Here is a 12500-nt window from a genome sequence, read left to right on the forward strand (position 1 = left end):
CCCCTGCCTTAAAGCGCCCAGCGAGCCCTCCCAGCCAACAAAAACAACATCAAGAACCTCTTCTAAAAATATCAACCACGAGCCTAGGCCCTTTCGACACGGGCGACGCATCAACGCAAGCACAAGCAAGCAGGCAGTAAGGCAGGCAGGCAGAGAGATCCGTGTAGCCCGATGGTGACGTCACGCCGTCGAACCTTGGGCAAAAGCAGGTAGAATGCCTCGCGTGAAAACAGCTCTTTGGGTGACTCAAATACCTAGTGCACCAGTGCTTGCACGAAGACAAGCTGGGGAGGGAGCGAGTGAACGAGCAAGCAAGCAAGGAAGGAGGCACGGGTAGAGGGGTAGGTTAGGTGGAAGAGGGAGGGACGGGGAGGGGGGAAGGAGAGGAGGAACGAGGGAGGGAGACATCGGGAAAGGGAAAGAGGGAAGGAGAGGAAGAGGAAGGAAGGAAGGAAGAAAGGAAGAGGAGAGACAGGTAGTATGATGAATAACTATATAGTGAGCGGATGCATGCATTAAGAGCGAATGTTTTGGGGAAGAGAGGGGCGGAGGAGAGAAAGGTAGGAAGGGTGGGAGAGAAAGAGAGAGAGAGAGAGAGCAGATGGCTGCTTTCCAAATATTTTCACGCAAGCATATAATACCAGAACCACCAAAGCTCTATGCCAAAACCTAGATGATAATCTTCTCCAATTGCTAGATGTTGATAATCATTGTGATACATATACACATATAATCATACATACACACACATCCGTACATACATGTATACATACATACACACACACATCTGTACATACATATATACATACATACACACACAAAGAGAAAGGGGGAAGGGAGAGGACCAGCCATTAGGATAATATCGTGGGCGTGTGGGCGGCCCAAGTGGTTCTCTCCCCTTATGGGCGCATGAGAGGTGGGATGGCGGGCTTGGTGCAAGGTCATCACTACTGCCACCACAACAAGGCCTGCCTGCCTCTCTCCCTCTCCCTCTCCCTCCCCCCCCCCTCTCTCCCTCTCTCTCTCTCTCTCTCTCCCCCTCTCCCCCCCCCCCCCCCCCCCCCCCCCCCCCCCCCCCCCTCTCTCTCCCTCTCTCTCTCTCTCTCTCTCTCTCTCTCTCTCTCTCTCTCTCTCCTCTCTCTCTCTCCCTCTCTCTCTCTCTCTCCCTCGCCGCCCACACCAGCAGGAGTGACCACATCACGCCCATCGCTAACATCGTTTCCACGGTCGTAAAATAAATCACAGGCCAACAGTCTATCATGATCAGCGCAAAACCGCTCCATCGTCCTACAGGCTTTTCTATAAGCATCTTATCTGCGTTTATATATACGTATATATGTATATATATGTGTGTGTGTGCAAACAGAAACATAAATATATATATAAATATGAATATATATGTATATGGTATATCTATATAAGTATACAATATAAATATATATATATATATATATATATATATATATATATATATATATATATATATATATATCTGTTTTGTGTATAGTGGGTTTATCTGCCATTTATCAACACGGAAGAGTGTTTTGCAAGTCATATATATATATATATATATATATATATATATATATATATATATATATATATAAACATATACTTGAATATCTATACATATATACATATTTATTCTTTCATATATTGATCCGCCTTTTCCATCCCATGACCAAGTTTTTCACTCTTTTTAAAAAACGTTTTTTTCTTCATTTTTGGCCTACCTACACACCTATAGGCGTTGGCCATCTCTCAAGACATTCTTTTCATTCCCCTATCTCCCTCTTATCTCCTTACTTTTATTCCCTTCTTTCTATTTCCGTTCATCTCTCACCTCTCCCCATTTTCCTCCCCTCCTTATTTGTTTTTTTTTTCTCTCATCTATCTCTCTCACCTTTCCTCTCCATCCTTTTTTTTCTACCACTCTTCCTACAGAGAGCTCTCTTTCCTTTTACTTCTATCCCTCCTATATTTCCTCATTTGCTCTCCGTATTTATCTCCCACCCTCTGTCCCTTGTTTCAAACTTCTTCCTACCTCTCCCCTCTTTTCCTCCCTTTTAACTTTCTCTCTCTCTCTTTTCTTTCTTCCATTTTGACATTTTCTTTTCTCTTCCTCTTTCCCTCTCTCTTTCCTTTCTATCTTTCGCACTCTCTTCCCTTTCTTCCTATCCTTCTCTCTTCCCTTTCCCTCTTCCCCTATCTCTTCCCTTTCCCTATCTCTTGCTTTTCTTCCTTTCGCTCTTTCCTCTCTCTCCCCCTCGCTCTCTCCCTCTCCATCACTTAACACTCTCAATACCAGGATACGTAGACCAGCCATGCACTTGGCGAGTACTTGCACAAGTATTGCTCGTGCATACTTTCAATCTGATATCGATACTATATATAAACCAAAGGACCATCAAATACTTTATATCAAAAGTCATACCAGTTCACGCACTTTAGAGTCTTATCACATTTTTTTGTCTTTTTTTCTTCTTCTCACACACAAAAAAAAAATCTTTAATATATATATATATACATATATATATATATATATATATATATATATATATATATATATATATATATATATATATATATATATATATGCAGGTGAAATGATTATGAAAAAACACAAAAAACACAGCACAGAAGAGAACAAAGTGTAAGACATGTGTTTCTTATATGAAATATGAAAAAAAAGAGATACGCCTTATCATTTTTTTATTCTTGCCATTGAGGTAGAAAGATTACTGGCCTGATGTTTTAAGTAATAAAGTTTTGAATTTATAGGCAGATATAAAACAATATTTCAATTCATCTGAAGAAACGTCAACTGATAGCAAAACGTAAATGGGTAAGTTTGCAACTATACTGCAACAACACATACACATAAGCCTATACGCAAATGAAAACAAACACACACAGATGCAAAGACAAATATAAAAGTATAATAAGCACTCCCAGTCCCACAGCGCTTCAGGTGTTCTCTACACAGGTGGAGGGCGGTTAATCACGTATCTCTTTCAATTTCACCTTTTCAAACGAATTTCGTAATATCATCGATACTGAACGATAGACTACTCACTTATTTACTCACTTATTCATTCATTTACTCATCCACTTACTTACTTGTTCATCAGTCTCCCTTTGGCTCTAGCTTTCCCTAACCCTCACCCTAACTCTCCCTCTCACCCTTCCTCTCATCCTCACTCTCACCCTCACCTCTATTTCACCCACCATACCCCCCCCCCCCCACCCGGCACCCAGATTCCCTCCCTCACTCTTAGCTTACAGGAAAGCGCAAGCCCCACTGGTTTTCCTTGACATGAAAACATTCATGTCTCCCAATATTACTCGGTCGGTTTTCATGCTTATTTATCGTCTGTTCATCTATTATTAGAGAGTGACATGATCTTTTTCAATCACGTTTTAATTTCTTTTCTTTTTTTATTAATGCATTTATTTAACTGGTTTCATAAACAAAGTAATTTCATCATTTTTAAAAATTCCTGATAATGTATATAGTGCAAGCTTTTCGTGGGACCCACATTTTTTTTAATGTTTACAAAGATGAGATAAATCTATATTTAAAAAAAAAGGATTTTAAAACATCTTTACTGGATCAATGTTTAGCTGTCTTCCTAGCAACATAAATTACAAGTCAAAGTGTATTTCCATACATTAAATAATAATAATAATAATAATAAAAAATCAAGAAAAAACACTGGCCAAATGACTGCATTATAAACAAGGCTAACATCCAAGAATACAAATGTTATGCATGACGCTACGAAATATCTATCGCCTTGTCACTCTTACAACTCTTGAAAATAATCCCTTGAGAATCATTTACTTTTAAATAGAGTTATTCTTAGAGAGAGAAAAAATGGAATTCAGACCCTCTTTCTTCCATAAAACATCTTCCATAAAACATCTCCACGAGCCTTTAAAATGCCAGCTGAGTAAACGCCGAGTTGAGTAAGAACACTCATGAATACCGCATAATACCATCAATACAGCTGCCTCATCCTTCAAAACTACTACAATCAGTTCGATAGATGCTATTCTCGGATGCTCACAACCTGCAATTTTGCTCTCCTCCTCCCTTCCTTCCTCCTTCTGTCTATCCCGCCCACCCTTTTAGTAGTCCCCCTCCCCTTGCATTCTCTGCTTCTCTCTCTCTGTGTGTGTGTGTGTGTGTGTGTGTGTGTGTGTGTGTGTGTTGTGTGTGTGTCTGTCTCTCTCTTTCTTTCAACTAGTAGTTATATCCATCACCTGAATGAACTCTCTCCCTTTTCCTCTCCCCTCCCTCCCTCCCTCCCTCCCTCCCTCTCTCCCTCCCTCCACCTTCCCTCCCTCCTTCATCATCCTAGAAAAACAACTTACCTTAGCTACCTTATCTTTCGAACCCTTTTTTTCTCCCTTTTTCCCCCTCCTTTGCAAACATCCCAAGATACCGCATTCGTCTCCCACTCAACGTCAACCGCGCCGTAAAGCAGAGCACACTGTCAACTTTGTCAAACAGCCAATCTCGGCCGCCCACGTAATCTTGCACTCGAACCATGACAACACATCACCCCTTCCCCCCTTCCCTCCCCCACTCCTACCCACCCCTTCCAACTACTATCTCTCACCCCCTACTAATTCCCCACCCTCCCCTCCCTCTTTATCCTCTTTACCCCCTACCCCATTCTCCTACCTCCCCAAACCTCCCCCGCCCCTCCTACCACCCTCTTTACGTAGCTACCTCCCCTCCCCTCCCCTCCCCTTCCCTCCCCACCTCCAGCCCCAACCCCCCGCCCCTCCTCTATAACCACCTCGTCTGGAGTCGCCTGTCGGGGAGACGACTTCCGGCCGAATAGCGACTTACCTGATCGTCTACATCGATTCCCGGCGGTAAATATGACTAACATCAGTACTAAGGTCCGTCGGGGGATGGCTAGCGGCGCCGCGTGACTACCGAAGGCTGTTCCCGCTGATTCATGGCGGTTGGGTTATTACGCGTCCTAGGTCCTCGCGGCAAAAATGTTTCTTTTCTTGTTCTCGTCTTCATTGTTATCATCATCGTTGCTGTTATTATTGTTATCGGAATTTTTGTGATTGTCTTCAGCGTCTTTATTATTCTAGTTATTTTCATTATCATTACTGTTGTCATCGTAACTATTATTACTATTACCACTGTCATTATCATTATTACTATTATCATCAATACCCTTATTATAACAAGTATAATTATCATTATCATCAAAAGACTAATAAAAGGGAAGAAAGTCATATGCTAAAAAGTTTCATAAAAAAACTTTAACTATGAAGTTAAAACAAGAGAAAGAGAAAGTTGACCGAAATACACACTCGCCGCACCACCACCTTGACCATCTTCTCTCGCGTGCTTTCATGCTTTCAACGTACTATCGAACGGCTCTACCCCCCCCTCTCCACCCCCCTTCCTTCTTCTACCCTACCCCTTCCCTTCCCTTCCCTTTCCCCCTCCCTCCTTCTTCCCTTTCAACCCTCCCCCTTCTTCCCCCCTCCGTCCTTCCCTTTCAACCCTCCCCCTCCATCACCCCCCTCCCTCCTCCTTCCCTTTCAACCCTCCCCATCCACCCCCCCTCTATCCCCAACCCCTCGACCCGTCTGACGATAACGAAAATCTTTATCACTGACGCTGCCTTTCCTCCTCCCCCTTTCCCCCCACGCCCACGCCCACCCTGCTGTGACGGCTGGCGACGCCCCGATCCCCCCCGTGGCGGCGTACTCCCCTTGGGCCAATGGGCGGCCTTTGTGCCTATAATTACATGCTTTCGGTTGTAGAATAATGGTCGTCGCAATGTTAATAATGGTAACTATATTAATAAGAAAAATAATGACCGTGATAATGATAACAAGTAGTAACACCGACAATAAATAATAATAATTATTATTATTGTTATTATTATTATTGTCACCATTGTTATACTAGTGCACTAACAACAGTAATACCCCTACTACTACTACTATTATTACTACTACTAATAATAATAATAATAACAACAACGACAACAACAATAATAATACCAACAAAATCGCACAAATCATAAAAAAATAACATCAATAATAACCAACGCAATGCAAGACCACTTCCTCCTCCGTTTCCAGACACTTCCTTCGAGACGCCACGACGCCGGGAATTCCCCTATGCCGAGGAGTCCGTCGCTGGCTTATTACAACTAATATAAAGTTGCTAGCAGGGATGGAGATAGAGATGGCGATGGAGAGAGGGACGGAGAAAGGGGGGGGGGAGAGGTAGGGCGAGGGAGAGGGCGAGGGCGAGGGAGAGGGAGAGGGAGAGGGAGATGGAGAGGGGGAGAGAGAGAGAGAGAGAGAGGAGGAGAGGGAGGGAGGGAGGGAGAGAGAGAGAGAGAGAGAGAGAGAGAGAGAGAGAGAGAGAGAGAGAGAGAGAGAGAGAGAGAGAGAGAGAGAGAGAGAGAGAGATTTGATTTTCATTTTGATAAGTTTATTCATACTATATACAGTGTATACACATGAATAGGCATAGAGAGAGAGAGAGAGAGAGAGAGAGAGAGAGAGAGAGAGAGAGAGAGAGAGAGAGAGAGAGAGAGAGAGAGAGAGAGAGAGAGAGAGAGAAAGAGAGAGAAAGAGTAAGAGAGAGAGATAAAGAAAGAAAGAAAGAGAGGTCCCCTACTCTCTCCGTCAGCCAAGTGGTTCGTCATATCCCTATAGCCTTTCTGGCGATATATCGTAATTCTTTAAGACTTGAAAGCGTTCTGTGGGGAGAAGGGGGGGGGAGAGGTGACGAAAGAACGAGGGGGAAGGCTGAAAAGTGAAAGAGATGGAAGACGAGGAGAAGGAGGAGTAAAAGAGGGAGGAGACGGAGGGAGAGGAAGGGGAGGGGAGGAGGGATATAAAATTTTAATTAACCCTCATTCACAACCTAAATACCCATTTCAGTACTAATCTTCCTTAATCACCTGATCCTCTACCCTCCCACCCCCCCACTCCCACTACCCATCACCCCCTTACTCTGTCCCCTCCCCGACCCCCTCTCTCTTTCCGCACACATGTCACGATAAATCACATTTTTCTTCTCATAACTACAGCAATACCTACCTAACTAACTACACATATACACGTGTATTATGTGTGTGTGTGTTGTTGTTGTTGTTGTGTGTGTGTGTGTGTGTGTGTGTGTGTGTATGTGTGTGTGTACATATACACACATACATTTATATATTATATAGCCTCCAAGAACCTTGACCTTCAACGGATTAATATTCTCAGCTTAAAAATTCACTAAACTTTTAGAACATGTTAAAAAGAAGAAAAAAAAAACTCAGTAATATGCGAGTAAAAAACAATTCTTTAAAAAATAATAATAATAATAAAAGAAAATGAGTAGAAACAGAAAGAAAAAAAAGGAAAAAAAGTAAGAAGGAGAAAGAGGAGGAGGGAGAAGCGGCGGAAAATAAATTAATAAAGGAAGGGTCGAAAGAAGAGAGAAAAAATAGAAAGTCGACAGCAAAAAGGAGAGAGAAAGAGAAATAAAAAGCGCGCGCGAGAGTGATACAGAGAGAGATAGAGAGAGGGAGAGGGAGAGGGAGAGGGAGAGGGAGAGAGAGAGGGACAGATAGAATGAGAGAGAGAAAGAGAAAGAGAGAGAGAGAGAGAGAGAGAGAGAGAGAGAGAGAGAGAGAGAGAAAGAGAAAGAGAGAGAGAGAGAGAGAAAGAGAAAGAGAGAGCAAGAGAAAAAGACTGAAAGAGAGAGAGAGAGAGAAAAAAAAAAACGGAACAAACCAAAAGAAACAAACAGAAAAAAAGAAAAAAGAGTCTACAAGAGCGAAAACAGCGTAGCACGAGAAAGAGAAAGGATAAGAAAGAACAGCAAAGAAGAGGCCACAGTCCCCGAGGACCTTCGGGGAAATTACAAGACTAAGGAAGTTTCACGCTCCACGGAACAAGCACCCGGGAAAGTACGGATGATAATGTTGATAATAATAATATAGCGATAGTAATAGTAATTATACTAATAGTAGTAGTAGTAGTAGTAGTAATAATAATAATAACAATAATGATGATGATAATAATGTTAATAATAATAATAATAATAATAATGACAATAATGATAATAACAGTAATAATATCATTATTACCATTATTATTAACAACATTAACAAGAACAATAATGATAAACATCATAGTTTTCAAAAGTTGGAAGAAAGCTGAGCCATATGGAAGATGTGAACGATAATAACAACATACTAAAAAAATATGATGACGAGAAAATCACCTTCATTTGAAATCGACGTAACAATTAACAAAAAAAAAAAAAAAAAAAATATATATATATATCTATATATATAAGAAACGTGGTTACAGCAATCGCAGTAGTAACATAAATGATATAATAGTATTACCAATAACACTACTACTACTAATAATAATAATACGACCAATTCTGTACCTACTTTGAGTGATTATCGACGTCATTCTCATTACAGCTATTCAAATAACTAGTGACAATAGTATTATTCTAGGGCCGCAAAAATAAAAATCCCTGGGGATAAATAACCGCGAAAATAAAGACCGCGAGCGAGCCAACCGCCTGCAAGCAAGAATCCCGACGCTACACGAACGCCCGTGATAACCACACGCTACACGAACGCCTCGTTACTCTCGCCGCGCCACTTTCCGCGATATTATTTCTCTGGCTGGCGATGGTTCTCCTACTCCTAATTTGCCAACCATCTGGTTCGGATATTTATATTTGGTAATGGTCGGGCGGGGCCATTAAGTGCGGCGTGTTTCATGCAAGAGGGATATTTTGGCGGGAAGAACGACGCTCGTTGGCCGATTCCCGAACGCCATGGCGGCTGCGATGTGCCCGGTGACGGATGCCATTTAGGCCGAGGCGGAGGGGAATGGGTGCTGATACTGACCGAGGGGGGGGTAGCTCTCATGCATCGAAGTGGAAAGCCATCGTTTTGCTTGAGGTTTTATGATCGCATTGCAGTTTCTCGTTTTTTTATTGGTCTTTTTGTTATTAAGGTCTTTTTGTTATTTTTTAGATCGGGGGTATTTTGAGTGGCAAAAGAGGGGTTCTAGCTAACCTATCGCCTTCGTCGAAGCAGCAATCGAGTAATGACTCGCATTCACACCTCTGAAAAGTAGGGTCGTGAACAAGGGCACGTGACACTTACCTTAATAGAGTCGTAGCAAGCGGTGACGCGTCCATTCTGGACCTCGACGTTGGGCGGCGGGTGAGCAAACTTGCACTCCGTGTCCGGCCGCGTGCACTTGTTCCTCTGGAACTCGCGGCACACCTCCAGCTGGAGCCAGCGCGAATCCTTGACGTTGAGGAAGTTGTTGACGTTCACCATTGCCATGTTGGGCACCCCCGGGCTCACCATGGCGCTGTAGGGGGCGCTGTGCGCGGCGGCGGCGGCTGCGGTCGTGGGATCCAGTTGGCCGGTAGTAGAGACTCCAGGCGGAGTCTCACCACGCCTCCAATAAATGCTCGAACGACAGCGGTGAAAGCAGCAGCGGCAGGAGTTGAGGAGCAGGCGGCGTCGGTGCTGGTGATGTGGTGTGGTGGTGGTGAAGTGGTGAAGTGGTGGTGGTGGTGTTTGTGGTGGTGGGGTCCGGGCGCGCTCTTAGGTCACTCGGCTAACCACATTACCCGCTACACCGACACAGACACAAGCCCACACAGCAGCAAAAGCCTCGGGAGTAAGCGGTAACCACAATTTGTCCAGGACGGTTTTTGTTTGTAAGCGAGCGTGTGGTGGTCAAGGTGGCTGCCAGCTGTTGGATCAAAGAAGCAAGCTGATGGCTGGCTGGAGTGTCAGGTGAGGTGGCAGGCACTCTCCGGGTAGGGTCTGCAAGAGAGAGGACGACGTCACATGGTGAACCACAGCGGGGCGCTACTACTTGGTCTGCACCGCCCCCGCCTGCCGCCCACGCCGCCCACACGCCCGGACAGCCGCTTCCACTACTCTACTCACGCTTCGCGCTCTTTGACGTTAACGATCAACGCGACTCGAGCACTTGCAACATGGCCTTGTGCAAGTGCTCGTCGAAGATCTCAGAGACACAAAGATTCAAAAGAGAAGCCTATGGAAGTTGTCATGTCTTTCTTTAATCAAAAATACTCAGATATTTTTTTCTTTTTTAATAAAAAAAAAGTTGATTGAGTCATGATGGGCGTGCTCCTCCCACCACGAGCTAAGGGCGAGGAGGAGGAGGAGGCGCTCAAAGACAACTTCCACGGCGTGTGGGCGTGACACCGAAAGCTACACGGGCTGTCCAAGGCGGTGCTGGCGGTTACCACGAGACGCGTCCCCCTTGAGGTTCACAGCGGCCCCGTGGGCGGGTGCGGGCGGCGGAGGGCGGGGGAGCCGTGGCAGTGCGGGCGCTACTACTCATTCTCAGCTACAAGGGCGGGGAGGGCGAGGGGAGGGCAAGGGGAGGGGCGGCGGGGTTGGGCGGGGCGGAGGGCGTGAAGATGTAGAGATAATCCAGAGGTTAATGGAGGGCGTGAGGACAGGGAGAGAGGGAGAGAGAAAGCGGCAAAGGGAGATACTACATACATTAAAGCATACATATACATACATATATGCTTGTTTATATACATACACATATGCATAGAGATGTGTGTGAGTGTGTATGCACACACAAACACACAAATATACAAACACACACACACACATATATATGTATATATATGTATATATATGTGTGTGTATGTATGTATATATATGCATATATGTATATATATGTATATACGTGTGTATATATATATATATCATATATATCATATACATATGTACACACACACACAACACACACACACACACACACACACACACACACATATATATATATATATATATATATATATATATATATATATAAGCATATATGTATATATATATATGTATATATATATAATATATAATATATATAATTATATCATTATGTATAAATATAAATATATATATATATATATATATATATATAAGCATATATGTATATATATATATATAAGCATATATAAATATATATATATATATTTATCTATATATGTATATATACATATATCATATACATATAAATGGATAGAGAGAGAGAGAGAGAGAGAGAGAGAGAGAGAGAGAGAGAGAGAGAGAGAAAAGAAAGATGAATAAATAAAAATATCCCGAGGTTACAAGAAAAATATAGAGAAAAAAAGAAAGAAAAGGAAACAGAAGGACAAAAAGAGAAAGTGGTGGAGGAAAAGGGGGAGGGGGTACGGGTGTGAGGAAGGCAAAAGGGGCAAGGTAGAGAGGGGAGAGGGGAGCCAACAGCCCGCACTGCCCAAGACACAGCAGTGACCAGCCCACCAGCCCTACAGCCAAGCACATGGACGCTCAGCCTTAACAAGCGATCAGCTGGTCGTTGTCACAGAGGAAAGGGGGGTAGGGGGATAGGGGATTGGGAAGGGGGGAAAGGGGTGGGAAGGGGGGAAGGGGATGGGAGAAGGGGAGATAGGAGATGGGGGATAGGGGATGGGAGATGGGGAAGGGGATGGGAGTAGGGGAGATAGGGGTAAGGGGGATGGAAAAGAGGAAGGGGAAAGGGGAGAGGGAAAGAGAGAATGAGGTTTGAAAGAGAGGTTACAGGAAGAGGGGGCAGATAAGGCAGATGAAAAGGGTAAAGGGGATGGGGAAGATGCAGGGTATAGGGAGGGGGAAGGATTATTGGATATGGATGAGAGGGTAGAGAGAGGTAGGAAGGGAGGGGGGGTTAAGGCAAAGGTGATGGGGGGCGGGGGTTGGCACAGGTTAGGGACAAGGGCCAGCCAGGTTACAAGGCGGAACCACCAATCTTCAATGAAGCGGTTCCTCAAAAATTAAAATAAATATAAAAATAGGCTGTGCCAAAAAAAAAAAAAAAAAAAAAACATTGTATCTTTTTCGGCCAAGGAAAAATAGACTACAAAAAAATAATTATACTTGCTAAAACATGACAAAAACAGGAAAGCAAAAAAAGAAAAAAAAAGAAAAAAAAGATATATTTCGGCTCAGGAGCGGCCCATATATTTCGGGAAGCGGCTGGTCATTTAAGACGCCCAAAATTACACACAAAAAAAATGTTTCTAATCCTTTTTAGAATGGGGGATGGAAGGAATGAGAGGGGAGGACCAAGAAATAAGAGAGAGAAAGAACGAGAGAGAGAGAAAGAGAGATAAAGAGAGAGAGACAGAGGAATTCGCAGGTATTAGGTAATTACATCATATAGAAAAAAAAACACTAAACTTTTTCAAAAATTTATATATATATATATATAATTACACCTCTAAAAAATAGGCTCAGATCAAGTCAAAAAGTCAGAATATGCATAGTTACGAGACAGGACGGGAGTGAATGATAAAAAAAAAAGCTGAGGGGAGGTATTCGCTGGGGGTAGGGGAGGGGGAGTAGGGGACGACGGCGTAAGGGGGGGGGGAGGGGGAGAAGGGGATGCAGAGATCAAAT

General features: G+C 43.5%; 1 protein-coding gene across 13 annotated transcripts in view; it reads right to left on the reverse strand.

The window, feature by feature from the left end:
• LOC122248901 (uncharacterized) overlaps positions 1-12500 on the reverse strand; it is a 448403-nt gene that overhangs the window by 406762 nt on the left and 29141 nt on the right. For all 13 annotated transcript variants that reach the window (XM_086550939.1, XM_086550941.1, XM_086550940.1 and 10 more), the window contains exon 2: positions 9186-9863. In XM_086550939.1, coding sequence (XP_086407065.1) covers positions 9186-9395 — 210 coding nt within the window. In that variant the 5' untranslated portion in view covers positions 9396-9863. The remainder of the gene's footprint in view (positions 1-9185; positions 9864-12500) is intronic.

This window comes from Penaeus japonicus, unplaced genomic scaffold (genome assembly GCF_977035675.1).
Source record: "Penaeus japonicus unplaced genomic scaffold, GWHDUDI00000001_assembly GWHDUDI00000024, whole genome shotgun sequence".
Taxonomy (NCBI): Eukaryota; Metazoa; Arthropoda; class Malacostraca; order Decapoda; family Penaeidae; genus Penaeus; species Penaeus japonicus.